This window comes from Astatotilapia calliptera, chromosome 20, assembly GCF_964374335.1.
Source record: "Astatotilapia calliptera chromosome 20, fAstCal68.1, whole genome shotgun sequence".
In the NCBI taxonomy this organism is placed as follows: Eukaryota; Metazoa; Chordata; class Actinopteri; order Cichliformes; family Cichlidae; genus Astatotilapia; species Astatotilapia calliptera.
In genome coordinates, this window is record NC_137441.1 from 31,931,134 (window position 1) to 31,948,592 (window position 17,459).

The following is a 17,459-nucleotide window of genomic DNA, read 5'->3' on the forward strand; positions in this document are numbered from 1 at the left end:
TAAATACTTCCACTTTTCAAAAATACCTCTTACGGTTAATGTTGGAATATCTAGGTGGGAAAAATTTCCAGGAAATGACTCTTTAAAAATGTGGCATTCTATTACAATACAACGCTCAAATTCAAATTGAGCTCTTCAAACCTACCAATTATTTTACAAATGTTTGCTAAGCTTGAACACATGGCTATAGATGCTTGGTTTTATACACATGAATTCAAAGAGTGAGACATGCGACCCAATACTTTTGTCCTCATAGTGTATTTAAACACCTTTAAAAAAGAAAAAAAAACTTACAAAGCTAAAAACATGGTTGTTTTTCTGACAAGACAACAACACTACTAACTGAAAACGCTACGTCTAGATGAACAGAATCAATTTTTGGGGAACCCTACTAACATCTTCCTATAGAACCCATTGTTCTGCAATAAACTACACAGCAGCAATTAAACTTAGCCCCATTTTCAACATTACAGCATCCATCCATTCGCTTCCGCTTATCCTTTTCAGGGTCGCGGGGGGGCGCTGGAGCCTATCCCAGCTGTCATAGGGCGAAAGGCGGGGTACACCCTGGACAGGTCGCCAGTCTGTCGCAGGGCCAACACATAGGGACAGACAACCATTCACACCTAGTGACAATTTAGATTAATCAATTAACTTATCCCCACAAGCTGCATGTCTTTGGACGGTGGGAGGAAGCCGGAGTACCCGGAGAGAACCCACGCAAACACGGGGAGAACATGCAAACTCCACACAGAAAGACCCCGGCCTGATGGTGGAATTGAACTCAGGACCTTCTTGCTGTGCGGCAACAGTGCTAACCACCGTGCTGCCAACATTACAGCAGTGAAATGCAATACACACAGGTATCAGGGCAACAGCAATTCAACAACAACAACACATATAAAAGGAAAACACAATCAGGAAGCATGTTTCCCGCGATAATACTTGCATATTCACACCTAAGTAAGATTTAGAATACAGGATTTTAGCTGGTAGTGGGTATTTTCACAGTGTGGTAGGCCTACTGCTACTTAGAATCTGCCACTTTTGCAAATATAAAACATTACATTTCCCTTGAGAGTAAAGTCATTTATTCTCTTATAGCTGAAATATTTACAAAATATGTTTGTTCGAGTATTCTGTAATTAGGAATATACATAACAGCTTTTTTTTAGAAAGGCATCTTCAAGCCCATTTGAGATGCAGGACTCCTGCATTTCAAGAGTATGGCTTAGCACATGAGAAACATGTACACTGTATCTATGGCATGTTTTGACAACATTTGACTTCCAAATACAGATCCTAAAAACTCAGCAAACTGGTCCAGAAGACCAACATCCAGCTGGTAGAAAGCCTGGACTGTGAAGTCCATTAATTTCATTTTAACCCAAAAATTTTGTATGGGATGTTCCCACACTGAAGTGCAACGTTTATTAGGAAAATATAACAATTCAGTGCAATTTTTACAAACAAAAATACAAGTGGCAGTAAAGCTGGCACCAGGTGTAAGTGCACTTGTGTGTGTGTGTGTTTTATTCAAACTGCTATTATGCCAGCACTACTAAGAGCATCAACAGTTTCCTGCGTGTGGTTATGCCTCCATCAGTGCATTTTATCTTATTGCCATTAACATTACACATAAAATACCCCCCAAAAAGACAAATCCCAAAGGATTTTATGGCAAGCTATAGCACGCTCAAAAACGTATTTTTTATGCAGATTGGTTAAAAATTGCAAAAATGACCCCAAACGGCCTTGACGGATGTGTTTACCGAGTGTTTTTTGTATAGATATTGCTACATGTAATCATTAAGTGTTCTAATGCTCAAACTCTTCTCCCTTTTGTGTGCATACTAACTAAGTGAAGTGCACCATGCTATCCTCGCATTCTTTGGGCACAGCGAGCTTGTAGTTCTTGCAAATTAATTTATAATTCTTTCCATCGTTGTTGTCCCAGTACTCAGCACCACAGACTTTGTACTGAATGGCAAACTCTAACACTGCTTCTGGTTGCAGGAATGGAGGTACAGGCAGATGAAAACGAAATGTATCGCAGCTGATTTGGCCCATTCTGCCCTCACAGTTCTTAGTGATGCTGGACACCCAAGAGGCCTTAGCTTCTGCACAACTCTTCCATCCTGTAAAAGAATAACGAGCCGTCACATCTTTCTCAAAGTCCAAATTGAGGACTTGGGTGATTCCGATGACCCCCAACTCAAAACACAAGACTCTTTCAAGACAAACTTTCTGCTCATGGAGACGATGCAGGAATCCTGGATGGTCTCCAGGTTGCTGGGCAAATGCTGGCTTCAGGTATGGCAAAGAAATCTCCATATGCCTTCCATCTGCCATCTCTGCACTCATCAACAGTCTAAAGGTAACATGATGGGGCACAAGTGGATCCTCTCCCGATTTAAAAATCTTGACGTCTTCCAGGTCCAGTCCCAAAGAGTCAACAAACCGTACGCCAACACTTCTGCACTGCTTCTTCTTGTCAGTGGCAGAAGGCAGCGAGTGCGACCGCTGACGGATGATGGGTTTAGGCGTAGGTTCACAGGAGAGACTGCGGTGAAACTGTTGTTTTGGGAACGAAACTCTGGGGCTCGGGGGACGGATTGGAACTGGCTTCTTCTGCACATTAGGCTTGTCAGCCCGGAGCATTTCAGTCAGGTTAATAGTAACACATGACCTCCTCTGTTCAGACTGTGCTGGAGGAATCCTCTCAAGTCCAATAAACCACCCTTTATCCATGTGTGGTGAGAGCAGGGGTTCAGTTCACCTGTAAAGTTGGGAAGTAAAAGCATAAGCTTCAGCGTCAGCTTACTAAATGCAACAAGCCATGAAGCAACTTTCAACAGAGCAACTTTGACGTTTAAACAGTAGAGAGTGGGCGTGTACTCGGGGAGTACGTGCCCGCATGCATGCATACGGTCTTTTTCTGCCTCTCTAAATGACTGCAGTATTCCTGAAACTGCCTTTAACATCACTTGCTGCAATCAGACGTTGACATCACCTCACCATGTGAAGATGCGAAGAGTCAGTCACGTATAAGCTGTAGGAAGCAGCCCAATCTCGATCCTCCATGTAGAGTAGTATTATCAGTGCTGCGTGTAGTGCCTGTTATTGGTTGCAACCGCGTAGCCTGATTTGTAACTGCTAACTGCCTTCATCGCTCTCCAACATCCCATACATGCATTCAACGTGAGGTATATACAGATCAGCTGACGTGCTCGCAGTTAACAGGAAACTACACACGGACCAGAATGACGTCGCATGGGTGATTGAGTACTTTAAATGAAGCGGGTGCGAGTTCACGCTGTTTAACTCCTTCTCTGGGACACGGTCCTCATCGGATCCCATCTTGTGCACTCCATTTGCTTATCGACTGCAAGCAAGACTCTGCAAAAAAGGGGCTTCAGCAAACGCTTTAAAATGAAGCCAGCGCGCTTTTAACTGCAACTCCCATGATGCACCGCTGACGCTCGCTTCGACACGAACAGGCGAGCCAGTCAGCAGCAGGTAAACAAACCTATCTGACTGGGACGGCGAGCCAAACAAAGCGTTTGCGCCGTGTCACCGTCTCGCATTTGTAATGGTGATGAGGACGACATCGGGGAAGGAGACGCGCCAGCTGTCAGCAAGCGATTCAAATAAAAGCTGATCTGCGATCGAGCAGCGGGGCCATACGACGGAGATTAGGAGGACGCGTTTCAACCTGCGGATACAGGGGACGCTTGACATCTACGCACGATGCACTGCAGCATTTTTGAGAAAATGGGTGTTTTTAGCCTAATTATCAGACTGGAATATGTGATCCGAGATGTCGGTTGGGTTCTTTAGCTACCGTGTGATCTAACTGCGTCGGACTCGAAAGCAACAATCATCCCCCACTGTGCTGCAACATGGGGCCCATCATGCAGGAGCGCACAGCATCCACGACACTGAAACGCGTCGTTTCCAAAGAGAAGATTCGGGTGAAAAATACCGAAAATAGCGGGACAGTAACCAGGTAGGCCTCGTTTACGCTGACGGGTATTGCACGTTTTTTTTTTCTTTTTTTTCGTTTTATTTGTATCCTTGACGCGAAGGCGATCCTAACAAACCCGTGTTGTGTTTTTGCAGTTCAAAGAAGGGTAACAAGACGAAGAAATCTGTGGGCCAAATGAAAAATGGTCTCCCAGGACCAGGTCAAGATAAGGACACGGTGACAACAGTGCACAGAGTATGTAAATGATAGCCTGATAAATTAAAGGGATGTAAATGTATACAACGTCATTATTATTTTTATTATTTGATAGCAAGATAGTGTTGCCTCATGAGTTCCTACCTGTGTACAAAAAGCAGAAGTAATGAGAGATTGTTTTACAGGGTGCACAATCAAAAGGTGCCAGAGTTAAGCCTTGCACTACACGCAATACAAGCAAAGTGTCCAGGTAAGAGTGGAGTTGGGGGTGTGCATGCTTTGCGATTACTTTGTAAATCCCTAAATCCCCAACAGCTTTTCCCCGTCTGTCTCCTTACAGCCCCGAAGAAGAAGGGGATTTGAGACCTCAGCTCCGCAAGCAATCTTATGCACACAGGAAGGAGGAAAAGCGAGAAAATCAACGTGTGTCCCAATGCACCAGCGAGCTCCAGCAAAACCGTGGGGGGATGGGAAAAAATCGGCGAGCCCTCTCGCTGCCTCTCTCTCCGATATCAGGAGTACGGCAAGTGCCGGCTCAGCCCCTGATGCACTCCCCAGCTCCCACCCCCGAGGCACTCCAGCAGCACTACAACCACAAAGATGATGACACAGACAGTGCAAGTGATCTGTCGGACTCTGAGAGGCTTCCAGTTCTGCCCTCCCCATGCACTCCCTGTACCCCTCCCCATCTCAACCTCCGGGCAGAGATCATCAACTCTAGCGACTTTCCCCCAGACTTTCCGGGACCCCATGGGGCAGTGGGTGATGAAGATGAGAATGAGAAACCCAGCTACAGTTACCCAGACTTTCTTCCTCCTCCCTTTAACAGTTGGAGTCTGAGACAGCTGGCAGTGTTTCTGCATACAGAGGGTCGTGGTGCCCCCCGGCCTAAGCCAGTAGGGTCCTTAGAGAAGTACCTGGAGAAGCTCCTCCAGCTGGAGTGGCTCCAGATTCAAACGGTGCAAGCAGAGAGCAGCCGTCTGCCTGGGAGCCGCCCAAGGCCACAGGGCTTCTCCTCTGCTACTACAGCTCATCAACCTAGGCCTCACACAGCTCCACCATCCCGACTCAACTCCCCAAAAGGGCTGCGGCACACCCAGCGAGCATTCCCATTTGCACCTGTCAACAACCCCCCATCACCTGCCTCAACCCAGCACCAAGTCTCCCGCCTTCCAGTCTGTCCTCACTGTCACATTCGCTACCCATTGTGCAATGGAAGCTGCTCTGCTTATGTCTACCAGCGCCACTCACGACTCAGCCCACTGCTTGAGCGCAGAGCCAGACCCAGTGCACCGACAAAAAGGAGCAGCAGTGAGACCCGAGCTCCCTCCACAGAAGGTAGGAGCCCAGGAGGGCAAGGTGGAAGTGTGGGAGGGGCTCACACCCCAGTTAGCCCCTCAGCTGGAAAGAGTCACCACAGGCAAATGCAGGCTGCAGGCAATGCCCGTAAGCTACCCCAGGAATCTGGCACTAACCCAAACAGCAGAGGTCAGGCGAGGAAAAGCCGTGTCAGAGCTAACTCTGAGACAGATGTTAAAAAGGAGGCTGGTGGCATGAAAGCAACCGGTGCAGAGAAACGTGCTTTTGCTGCAAGTAAGAGAGAGACCATGACATCCAAGAAAGAGGAGAGGGACTGGCAGAAGACAGAGGCAGTAGGCCAGGCCTCTAAAACAGCCATGAAAAGAGCTGCTAAAGACCTGTCCTCTCTCCCCAAAGCCCCAGTCAGTAGTAAGCAGTGCGGCAAAATGAAAAATGTGCACTTTGTCGCAAAGTAACCCCTGTAGACTTGCAATATAGTGCTTTCCTTAGAGGTTACTCGGTACAGGAGCTTGAATCTATGCTTGCTTTCTGTGTAAACTGTGTAATACTAACATGTTCTAACTGTTGTACAGCTAAATCAGTAAGTGGTGTACAGCCTTTAAAGGTCGAAACCATCAGCAATCGTGCAGCTAGAATACAGAAAATAAACAGCAAAGATAACTCGACATTTAAATAGAGCAGAACTATATACGCTGCATTTAATTCCGAATGTACAGTTATAGTTATATGGCTCACTATGAGCCTGAACACTGCTATTATTCAAAAAAGTAAAGCTTTTGTGTACAATAAATAAATAAGTAAAACTATTGCACTGCACAGTCATTGCTCAGTAATCCTCTAATGTTAAAATAAGCATTTACTGTCCCGCTGGCCAGTTTTCAGCATAAGTAATTCACAGTGAAGATAAACAGAGGTCACTATGTTTCAACCATCAAATACGACCATAGCTGTTTCAGTGCAATTTTTGAATGTTGGAATGTATTTGTTTTCAATGTTCTTATTTTTTTTTCCTCAATGTTGCTTTTTATTGTTCCTTTGGTGCCTCCATGTTTTAAGACACATTTTAAGTTAAAGCAAGTTTAGGTGAAAAGGAGGCAAAGTAAGTGGTGGGGTACTGCAGTAATGTGGTCTGTTCCAGATATATTTGTGATATGGTTTTAAATTTTTGGTTACAAGGGCTTTTCATGTTTGAACAGCTTGAATTGTAGTTATGATAATATACTGTATTTTGCATAGAGCTGAGCTCTTTCTATCATTGAAGACGGTGTAATGTTTGCTACGAATGTAAATGCATATTTTTCCAAATTTTATATGCCATAGTTATATTTATCAGAAGTGCTGTGGTTGACTTGTACTTTCTTCTTCTTCTTCTTCTTCTTCTTTTTTCCCCCCATCATCATTGCTGTTTACACTGTCACGCACAAAAACAAAAACGCAAAGAAAAAGAGCTGAATGTAACTTTGTGTCATTCCCAGGATTCAATGGAAGTTCAGAGGATCATAGCTACTAAGCTGTAATGTTCTACATATCACCTCCATATCCCATACTTGATGTCTGTAGGACACTGTGTTTACATGAGTATTTTATCTGTTTCTTGTGATTACTATGTGCACTTGATTCATGAAAACACGACACCACTGTAAATGTGCTACTTATTCTGACTGCACCTCTTAACTTAAATATCTATGTAAACTATCAAAGCCATAGATAAGGGGCCTGGAGTGGCAGTGTTGTTCTAAATGTGTACATTACATCGACATGCACGCAGAAAGATTGTGGTATGTACAGTATTTTCTCAATGTTGAATGCGAGTATTTGTAAGGCATAGAAATAAATGTTTTGCACACAAGCGGCACTGGTCTGTTGGTCATTCTTTGAAGCACCTGAAGAAATGGTGCCAGATTCACAAGTGTTTTTGTCATTGACATTGTGCATGCAAACATGCAAACACACGCTGCCATTCAAGCACATTGATTACAGTATTGGATTCAAAAGAAAAACCCTCTGTACTGGTGTATTTCTTGTTGAATGTAATGTAGGGTTGTTACATGGTTTGTAGTAGATTTTAAGCATCAGATCTGCACAGATAACTGTATAAAGCATTAGAGATGTATTTCCCCATAGCTGGCCGCTTAATTAGACCCCTCAATGCCACCCTGATTATTCAATCTTTAACACTAAGTACTGGAGTAGCAGCATTGTAGTAGAACATCTCAATCTGATTATGCCTTCCTTTGGCATGGAAATGGTTTTAGAAGCTGGCGAAGCTGTTTCTCTCTGTCGTTTACACACCCTGCAACAAAGAAGAGGTTCTTAGAATGGGAATTACTGTTGCCTCGAAAAGAAAAGGAAAAAAAAAACCAGGAGCAGCACATTTAGGCTACCTAGGTGTGTGTTGGCTGTGAAACCTGAGCTGCCAAATGTTTGTAGGTTGGCATCCTCTCTGTAGACAGGACCATCATTCCACATGAGATCATAGCCACCCACTCTTTTCTCCTTCCCAGTGAGCCTAAGGAGAAAACAGTCCATTAGAACACAGTATGCAAAAAAACGAAATGGAAGTAAGCTTTTCAAAAGTGCTTCTTCACACTCACATTCTTAACTTTTAAATGTGCTATAATCCAGGCTCAGACCATATAAAATGACTGCAGGGAGGGGAAGTCCTCGAACTCTGCTCCCTAATGACAAAACGGAAAAACATATGAATGAGGTCTTTACCTTCCCTCCATATCCACAACATTCAAAGTGTCTTCCAGCAGTCTGCATTTCATCTCGTAATCCTCCTGACAGCTGGGCGTGTGTGATGGAGAGGCATTCACCTCAATTAACCACCTGTGGAAAGATGAAGGGTTGATTATGTTCAGCAAACATTTACTTTCATGCCACTGTGGGCCAATCCACGAGTACAGCAGACAGTTCATTAAGGATGGCTAGTATTTGCAGTGGACAGAGGTGCTTTAATTAATCCGTGCGCTGTAATTTAGCACAGCCCAGCTCTCAGCTTATCAGATATGCTGAGCATTTCGTTTGTGGTTATTCATGCATTTCTAGTGAATTCTCCTACCTTAGGTATTTATTTCAGTTTTATTTTATAAATATGTAATACAAGTTATTTCAGGCCATTGAGAAACCCAAAAATTCTTAAGCATAGACATGCATGGTTTAGTAGTGTATGTTTAGAAATACACGTAAATATGATAGTGCACTGTGTTGGCATGTGTTTATAGACTTACGGTTTGAGGTTCTGATCCAGTAGTATGTCATAACCATAGAGCTCAAAGCAGTGTTTGTCATTAATAATGACCTTTTGTACACTCTGCAGACTGCGGACAAAGATGTTGTCCATCTCTTTAAACAGGGTTTCTACCATCTCTCTGCCGTGTTTTGCAGTCAGGTATCTTCGAAGCTGTTGCATCTGCCACTTGCATCCCTGCTTATCATTGGATGAAACAATGCAGCAATAAAGAGATAAAAGCTGTTTAAAACAGACATGTTTCAGAACATAAAAGTAACATGAGCTCTTTTTCTTTGAGGTTCCTGAATTACACACCTTCTCGTGATCATAGTCAGGTGCTGTTTTTTGAACAGACACATTGGTGAGATGCATATCTGAAAATAGGTGCTAAGGAGAAAACTTTACTGATGGGATTCAACATGGACAAAAGCAAAAAAAAAAAAAAAATTAGGATGTGACAGTCTCGGAAATGTGGCCAAACTGAGCTATTTAAAATTTATTTTTACATGACAATTCATTAGACAGAGCCTAAATTTATTATGCTGATAACCCAGGGCTAAATGTATATTAGTAAATGTATCAGCATTCAATTTAATGCAAAAAAAACCCAACAACAATAGTAGAAAAAGGGATACACTTGTCATCAATACTGCTGAGGGAAAAGCGAATGCCTGAGAAGCGCGCAAAGCCGTCTCGATACAGCCAGGCTTTCAGGGGTACATACTGAAAGAGAGACAAACTGATTTTAACATGCAGCAGATTTTTCATTTTATATAAAACTATGCAAGCTACAGGGATCAGTACATACTGATGTGACCAGCACATAGACCCTCATATCAAACTTTCTGCCTGTTGGGGAAAAAAGCATAAAAGGTAATGAAGCAAGGATATTTTCTCATCGACAACAGTCAACATTGCTAAACAAAGTATTGTCAATTTTCATTGTATGTTAAATGAAACTGTAAATTAATTATATTAAATTGTATTATTTTAGCATGCTCATTACCATTGATTAAATAAGGGTTCTCTATATAGCGCTGTGCCACATAGCTTTTCACTTGAACTCCGTCCTTCTGTTCCTCTGAGCGGGAACCATCCTGTGTGAGTATTATCAATCAGACTCTCAAAATGTCTCCTTTTAGCAGTTTAACTTACAACCAGTTCTTTACATAACCCCACCTTCTTCCACTCTATGATGTCTTTCAGTTTTCGAAACAGAAAAATGCCTTTGCCTTGAGATTTTCCAACCTAGACAAAAGAGATATATTTTCATGGTATCGGAGCAGCATGGTTATAACTCATTTTTACTTTCTGAGGTCATAAAAACTTTTTTTTGTTGTTTTTGCACCTGGTTACTTGTTTTTTTCTTTGCTTGTTTTTTAACTAACCGGCTTCATGATCCAGGTGTTGCCAGGGCTTCGATTGAATTCCTCTACAAAGAGATGATACTCACTGGGCATTGCAAAAGTGCAAGGGAAAAAATCACAGTTGGATGCTTCTATGCGACCAACCTCCCTTTCAAGCTGTTTCTGGTATCTCTTGAGGTTTTTCACCATAAGATTTTTGCGAGTCAGCTGTAGTGCAAAACATAGAAACAAAGGAAATGACTTGTTTACCACTAAAATGTCCATTTAACAGTTACATGAAACCACAGGCTGATGATAACTCACCTCATAATGGTTGCGAAAGTGGTTTATCCTTACGTGCTCCTCCATGTATGTATGATCAAAATTCTCCCTCAGCCATCCCACATCACACCAGTTGAAGTCCCACTCACCATCACTGTGAGGAGGAGAAAAGAAAGCTGCAGGATCAAAGACACCGCTGCCATCCATCCCTGGTGTAGCATTCTCTGGGGAATGTTCCTGATTTCCTTCTATATATGCAATCCTGCACATAATTCCACAGAGTCTTTCTAAAATATCAATCTACTCACTCTTTAACTTCAATCCAGTTTGGTCTTTGGTGCAAGACATCCTGTATGGTGTTACAAGGCAGGCCACATTTGTAGCGCACACAGCTTCTTCCTTCCCTGAGGAAACATTGCATCACAGTACATGTATTTTTAAATGTACAATCAAATTACGAACAACACTTACCGCTCTTCATATGAGCCTTTGTATCCATATGCCTGTAAAGGTAAAGGAAGCAAAAAGAACTCAGTGGCTGTGAGGAGTGAAAAAAGTTAGCTTTACAAACACTTGACAACTTCCAGCTTAATTGGTAATTGAGTGTGAAGTTGTAAGATGTTGAAAAATGTTGTCAATAAGCAATTTTTCAGAATTGGCAAATTGCTGCTTAACCCCAACTTCCTCCTAATTTGTGGCTCTCATGTGTTACTATTTTATTTCAGTTTTAACACCACAAAGTTGGGATAACCCAAGGTCAACGAGTGTGTTTTTCAGACAACTGAATACTACGCTGAACAGCACTCTTCTGCTTTGATTATTAAATTATTAGCATGTGTATCCCGTAAGTAAGTTATAACTCTAGCAGCTAGGCAATGCCACATCCACATCTTTGTTATGGGAACAATGTCGCTTCTTTCTTTTTACCTTATACTTTGACATGGATGCCCTGACCGCGAAAAACAGAGGAAATTGTCGAAATTACTATTATTACAAAAGTATTTTTAAAAACACGTGAAAGTAACGCGTACTGGCTACAATAGCAAAAGTTAGCTACTGTTCAACAGTGTTTAACAACTGCTACCATGGCAACCTTGCCCCGTACTGTCGGAAGAATGTCCTAGTGTACTTCCCGTAGAAGACGGAGACTTATTTTTCAAGCAGAAGCGCGAGACATGTAACGAGACATAAAACGCTCACAAACGTTATAATAATGTGAGGTTTTCATCCAGCTCATTTAAATCACAATCATGCACCAGCATCTATGACAGGGTCTCATGAGCTGCTTGTTAACCCGATAATATGGAGAACATATTAAAAATAACAGGCATACAAAAGCTTCTAAAGAATGATGGAAACAGTAATCATTATTATCTTTATTATTAGGAATCTGTTCTATCAATTCACCACTTAGTGGCGCCAAAACTCCAATGAGTTGGCCAAATGATGCATTTGTAGCATATGCTAATCAATAATAGTATTTTGTTTAACAGCATTTAACATTTATTTTTCCCTGCTAAATTAAATGAATTAATGTGTAATTGCATTATTTACATATTTGTATTATCTATCTGTCAACAAATATATAAATGGAAGCTAATACTGCTATATTATTATTATTATTATTATTATTATTATTATTATTATTATTATTATTATTATTATTATTAGTGTATATATAATCCTGCCATTAATAAAAACCAGAGACAGGAATTGCACTTAGTGAACTGTCATCACTATGGATTGATCTTTAATCCCTTGCTTCTTAAATTGACAGAACACAATGCTCTGTCAATGGTTAATTGAGCTCAGTTCAGTTCGATTTAATTTATATAACGCTAACCAACAATAACAGTCACCTCATCGTGCATATACACTGCAAAGTAAAGACCTACAATATTAGAGAGCAAAACACCAAGCAGAGGATTCATGGATTGTATCTATTATGCATATTTTTCTTTGTGATCGAAGCCTGCTCATTTAAGTGGTCATTACTTTCCTCGAATTTTTTTTAATGTCTCTGTGATATGATCAGGACCCACACTGTGTTCAACACCCACACCTTTAAAAATAAAAGTTCTCAAAGTGACACACTCTGAGCACCTTTATTTTTAAATATAGCATCACTGCTTCGGGACCGAATATATTTTCCAGCTCCTTCCCACAGAAAGCACACCGCTCGTTCCTGAGTCCGGGCACTAGAAAGGGGCCGAGTTCATTAGTTGTAATCCATCTCACCTGTCCTCTCCGTCCTCCCGGCACAGCCCCGTGATCTTACCGTACCACCCCTCCATTGCAGCTGAGCCAGAGTCCACACCGCTGCCACAGTCTCATTGATCCTTTGCTTATTGTTAATGTTCATTTAAAAAAAATCCGTGGTGGGTTGGGGTTACAGTACGTGGAAAGTATCTCTTTTTAAGCTATAGCCAGTTTGCAAAAACATTGACATTTGTTGTTTTTCAGCGTACTGTCAACAAAGTGAGGGGAGCTTTTGCTGGACTCACATTTCTGTGAAAAGTTAAATAAACTGGCACATTACTTGTTACCTCAAACAATCATCCATACTTTAGACTCTGGCTTATATGTATATGTAAATAAAATTTGATCAGGCTATTTAAGAAGACTTTAAGATGAATGTTGATAACCTCTCAAATTGTAAAATGAATGGCACTCAAGCTAAACCAAAACCCAGCCTCAAAGCCTCATTGAAATGACAGCTGTTACAAAACGCAATGAATGATTTAAGGAACACATTAGACTGTGAGCCATTATGAGTTTTATTGTAATTATTGGGTCCTTTTTTTATCACAAAGATGAAGGCCAGATCAAATCTGCTCAAATGGCAAATTTTTATGTTTCAAATCCAAAACAGATGGCTATAAAATGGCATCAGTTTTCTTTTAACCTTCATCTGCTTGGCTGAGGCACAGAAGTAAAAACATGCACGTATTAATTTGGTCTCCAAATGGCAATAAATATTTGGAGCACCCCCGACCGACTGTGCATGCCATGTGTAATAATTAAATGAGAGTGTGATTATACCGCAATTACATGTAGGATGACTGAAAACTGACAAATTGCTTAAACAGAAATCCTAACGTGATTTAGCGTTTTCAACCTTCCTCTGTGAAAAGTAAGCGCAGATACTGAAAGCTGTATGAAACTTGAGCCATCTAAGATTTCAATGTTTCCTGCTTTAGGTTACTTCTAATGCCTTTTTACATTTTTCCTACAACCAGCAACCTTACTGTTTTTAAACAACACTAAATTATAGTGTTCTGTTGTCCGTTTTAGTTCTTTGTGTTTCTTAAGAAACATCCAAGCTTTACTCTTTCTCCTTGCTTTTCAAAACCCAGTGTGTGCAAAAAACTTTGTTTCCTTATCCCTGATAATAAGTTAAGCAGTAGATGCCAATCAGAGGGCAGTGTTTCAGCAAGCTTTTATTCTGAGACACATTTCCTGCATTTGTGTCTGTCCAACAGTTTTGGTTTGGCACTCACTGTAGAGAGACTTTCTATCAGTCTCCAATAGTAGCTGTATGCATGTTGCCTGTAATTGTGGCTAACCGCTTATGTTTAAGTCTTTATGCAACAAGAAAAAAAACAGCTCCATCACAAGTGTCTTGGAATGCAAATTGTATTTGGGGGTGAATCCACATGGGTTTCTCTCTTTTAAACGTGCACCCTGTGTCTTCTGTGGATATAAAGTTAAATTCCAACTTTATTTTCCAATTTAAACTGTCATCTCAAATTTAGGTCATTCTTTCACAGGCCCTCTGTGACTGTTTTAGTTTGACAATATTGATTCAACCACTCTGTGGGTTTTGCATACCCACAATACCGCCAACTTAATGTGAAGCATCACGGAGGTCATACAATTTCCAGCAAGTGCTAGTCATCAGTCATGGTAAACCATATGCTCTTCAACAACAATACCGCAAAGCAGGAAATCTCTGGGGTAGACGGGATCAGCTGCTACTCATTTGAGCGCTATCTTGCTGTGTTTAGTGTTATAATCCTCACCTTGGAAGGATGTTCCGTTCATGGAAAGTTCAGCACAGCCATACATATTTCTGCAGAGTCTTACAAAAATTGGTTGAAACCCTTGTCTGCATCCAGACGAAACATCTTAAGTAAGTCACCATGACCGGTCAGAGGTGATGGGAGAGACACAGGACAAAAATTACCCCGTGGAAGTGAACCAGACATTAATAATAGCTAATAATTAAATGCAGAGTAGGCTACATAAGCACTGTTATGCCTTTTGGTCAGAAGTCAATAGTTAATGCATAGTCTGATTAAGTTACATAAGCAAAGTGATAAATAAGTTCAAAGTTAAGAAATATTATAAGTAACTCATGCTAAAAACAGTTAAAATGTCTGGGTTCGAAATTTGCTCAGAGTGAGACATCGTTATCACAAGCAATCTTTGTATTGTACGTGCGGAAACGGGAGCGAGGGAGCGCTCTGATTATTCGCATATCTTTGACGTGTTTTCTCCGTTAATGCTGTGAAAAGTGCTTCGGCAGTATTAAAAGAGTGAACGAGTTCATGTACACGCTAAGAGTGCCCTACACGCTTGTACCTTGGGAAACGTTCGTCTTTGGAGTATTAATATGTTCAGAAACAACCTTTATATGTGTTTACCTGGAGTGAACTGCGATGCTAATGTAACGCACGTGTTAAGCTAGGCTAAGTTTGTCATTAAGATGTGTATTAGCTAGCAATTTATTTTCATTTTCTGTATATTTCAGTTACAAATAAGAAATAGCAAGGAGAAGCCTTGAGAGAGATAAGGCTTTAAAGGATCTTCATTAAAAGCAAGAAAAGCAAGCCTTGTGTGGAAGATCTCCTCTATTTTGTTCGCTTGCTGTCTAGCTTCACATGGTCACGTGTCGTGAGGGCAGGATAAGCACATAGAGAGAAAAAGGTGAGTGAACAAGAAACAGTAGATCAATGGAAGCCCCTCGTAGCCTAGGGTTATAGCAACATAACTAAGGGAGGATTCAGGGTCACCTTATCCAGGTCTAAGCATTCGCCAAAAGCAAGGTTTTAGGTCTAATCTTAAAAGTAAAGAGGGCGTCTTTCTCCCGAATTCAAACTGGGAGATGGTTCCACAGAACAATGAAGGCTCTACCTCCCATTCTACTTTTAAAGAATCTAGGAACCCAAAGTAAACCACCAGTTTGAGCCTGAAGTGCTCTTCTAGAGTAACGTGGTACTATGAGGTCTTTTGGATAAGATGGGGATTCAAGACCCCTCTTAGACTTGATTCTTAAACTTGATTCTGAATTTAACAGGGAGCCAATGAAGAGAAGCCAATATGGGAGAAATATTCTCTATTTCTAGTTCCTGTCAGTATTCCCGCTGCAGCATTTTGGATCAGCTGAAGGCTTTTCAGGGAGTTTTAAGGATTGTCACAAATTACTTGTCAGTTTTCTCACACATATGGCTAAAGATTCACCAGTTAACATAACATGCATGTCTTTGGACTGTGGGTGCAAAACCAGAGCGCTCCAGGGATATCCATGCAAAAAACTGGGAGAAACCCTTGAAAGGCCCTTAAATCTATAAAAGAACCTCCCTGTTGTGAGATGATAGTGCTAACCACTGCACCACAGCGGCACTGCTCATTTTACATGAGTTCATCAGATTCATTTCAATAGGCTTACATATCCCTATCCATCTTAATACCACCTGTTTATTGTTTTTTCCACTCCTTACCTTAGGAGCTCCACAGGATAATGAGCGTGGAAATCCCCAGATTTAGCACACACAAAATGTTTTCTAATAAAACATAAGAGGGCAAGAAAAACAGGACAAAGTGTTAGCTGGAATGCTTCTTTAATGTATTATGCTCCCTCATGCCTCCCAGGTCAGGCTAGAATGTGCTGCAAAGAGATTCCCTCTGCCAAAAGCACAGCTATAATAAACACTTTTGGCAGGCTGAAAGTGAACATAAGAATACACGTGTTATAATATGTAACTATATGCATGATTTCTTGAGTCAAAGCGAAGAGAAAATAGATGTATTATTTACAATTGCTACAACAATTTGGGAAATAACAGAAATTTCCAATTGGGAAAACGTGGTAGGTTCGGGGTGGATTTTTAGAATGGTATTGGTAATAGACTGTTATGTTTCATGAGTAAAATTAGAAAAGTTTAATTAAATAAGGCCTGCTATTAGGTTTCACACTCCACAGCTTCAGTTTAATATCCATGATCAGCTATGCCAAACCAAGGTATCCAAGGAGATTTTGTAACATGCTTATTCTGTTTTGACTGCCTAGTTCTTGGTACATAATCAGCATCATGAAGCCAGAGTGCAACATCAGATTCATCCACCCAGATTGCAGAGATCCTTCACAGAAAACCCAAAATGATACCTTGAAATCATGGGTACATTATGTGACTCCTAAACCACATATTCAGTTTTCTGATAGCTTTCTGTCTCCATAACACTGGTCAGGAAAAAGAAAACAGAATATGGTCTTAATTAATCTGGAATTCTTTCTGTTTCCCAGCTTGGGGATTGTGCCAGAGAACTGGGATATGGCACAAAACCTTAGCCTTGGGGAATTTGGGAAGGAACCAGAGGGCACTCAAGAGTCAGACAGATTTAAGTTTGCTTGGATGCTTCAGTAGGAAAGTTCTAATCCAGAATACTTAATGCAGACTATCCAGAGAATTAGAAGGTAAGCATTATATACTTTGGATCATTACACCAATGTATCTAAGTAAGTTTTTCAGTAGTGTTCATATAAATGTGGATGCATTTTCTAGGTTTAATGACACCAATTCCAGGAAGAACTTTTAAATCAAGCCTAATCATAATCTACACTTTATCTTATAGTTTATTTTTAGACAGCTATTTCTGCAAATAGGAAAAAAGCACTTCCATATTTGAGAAATGAGCATTTCTTTGCGCTCCTTTTTGATATGTAATCTGATTCAGAACAGGTGAAGTGATACTTGCTTTATTTTGTATTTCCTTTTTTTTTTTCTCTTTTTCCTAAATGAATCATCTGTGTATTGTTTATATGATAGAAAGAAACTGAACAATACAAAACAACATTGATACACACCGTAAT

General features: G+C 40.9%; 3 protein-coding genes across 7 annotated transcripts; 1 reads left to right on the plus strand and 2 right to left on the minus strand.

The window, feature by feature from the left end:
* Positions 1 to 1,074: 1,074 nt before the first annotated feature.
* On the minus strand, positions 1,075 to 3,206 carry ppp1r3da (protein phosphatase 1, regulatory subunit 3Da). Its single transcript, XM_026154541.2, has 2 exons — positions 3,019 to 3,206; positions 1,075 to 2,779 (listed from the first exon to the last, which is right to left on the minus strand). The coding sequence occupies exon 2, from the start codon at positions 2,749 to 2,751 to the stop codon at positions 1,858 to 1,860; it is 894 nt and encodes a 297-aa protein (XP_026010326.1). The 5' UTR covers positions 2,752 to 2,779; positions 3,019 to 3,206; the 3' UTR covers positions 1,075 to 1,857.
* A 166-nt stretch (positions 3,207 to 3,372) lies between these two features.
* Positions 3,373 to 7,352, plus strand: fam217ba (family with sequence similarity 217 member Ba). The gene is made up of 4 exons (XM_026154539.2): positions 3,373 to 4,009; positions 4,123 to 4,222; positions 4,369 to 4,433; positions 4,524 to 7,352. The coding sequence occupies exons 1-4, from the start codon at positions 3,903 to 3,905 to the stop codon at positions 5,956 to 5,958; spliced, it is 1,707 nt and encodes a 568-aa protein (XP_026010324.1). The 5' UTR covers positions 3,373 to 3,902; the 3' UTR covers positions 5,959 to 7,352.
* A 158-nt stretch (positions 7,353 to 7,510) lies between these two features.
* On the minus strand, positions 7,511 to 11,459 carry ttll9 (tubulin tyrosine ligase-like family, member 9). Of its 5 annotated transcripts, XM_026154540.2 has the most exons (14): positions 11,294 to 11,459; positions 10,838 to 10,869; positions 10,675 to 10,770; positions 10,409 to 10,520; positions 10,127 to 10,312; positions 9,918 to 9,986; positions 9,745 to 9,835; positions 9,547 to 9,587; positions 9,374 to 9,461; positions 9,054 to 9,112; positions 8,737 to 8,933; positions 8,222 to 8,335; positions 7,888 to 8,012; positions 7,511 to 7,796 (listed from the first exon to the last, which is right to left on the minus strand). In XM_026154540.2, exons 1-14 carry the CDS (start codon positions 11,306 to 11,308, stop codon positions 7,726 to 7,728), a joined length of 1,296 nt encoding a protein of 431 aa, XP_026010325.1. In that variant the 5' UTR covers positions 11,309 to 11,459; the 3' UTR covers positions 7,511 to 7,725. The 5 variants fall into 5 exon arrangements, 3 of the variants coding, with proteins under 3 accessions (XP_026010325.1, XP_080150974.1, XP_080150975.1); XM_080294848.1 differs by having other exon boundaries at positions 8,737 to 9,112; XR_013904083.1 differs by lacking the exon at positions 8,222 to 8,335 and adding an exon at positions 8,098 to 8,181 and having other exon boundaries at positions 7,781 to 7,796; positions 8,737 to 9,112.
* Positions 11,460 to 17,459: the final 6,000 nt, after the last annotated feature.

Bases quoted from the DNA above. Each gene is read 5' to 3' on its own strand.
- ppp1r3da (XM_026154541.2), bottom strand. From the start codon at position 2,751: ATGGATAAAGGGTGGTTTATTGGACTTGAGAGGATTCCTCCAGCACAG.
- fam217ba (XM_026154539.2), top strand. From the start codon at position 3,903: ATGGGGCCCATCATGCAGGAGCGCACAGCATCCACGACACTGAAACGC. The intron at 4,223-4,368 runs GTATGTAAATGA...ATTGTTTTACAG, and splicing joins CGGTGACAACAGTGCACAGA to GGTGCACAATCAAAAGGTGC. The intron at 4,434-4,523 runs GTAAGAGTGGAG...GTCTCCTTACAG, and splicing joins AATACAAGCAAAGTGTCCAG to CCCCGAAGAAGAAGGGGATT.
- ttll9 (XM_080294848.1), bottom strand. The intron at 9,588-9,744 runs GTAATGAGCATG...TTTCCCCAACAG, and splicing joins GAACCCTTATTTAATCAATG to GCAGAAAGTTTGATATGAGG. The intron at 9,462-9,546 runs GTATGTACTGAT...TCTCTCTTTCAG, and splicing joins TCTATGTGCTGGTCACATCA to TATGTACCCCTGAAAGCCTG.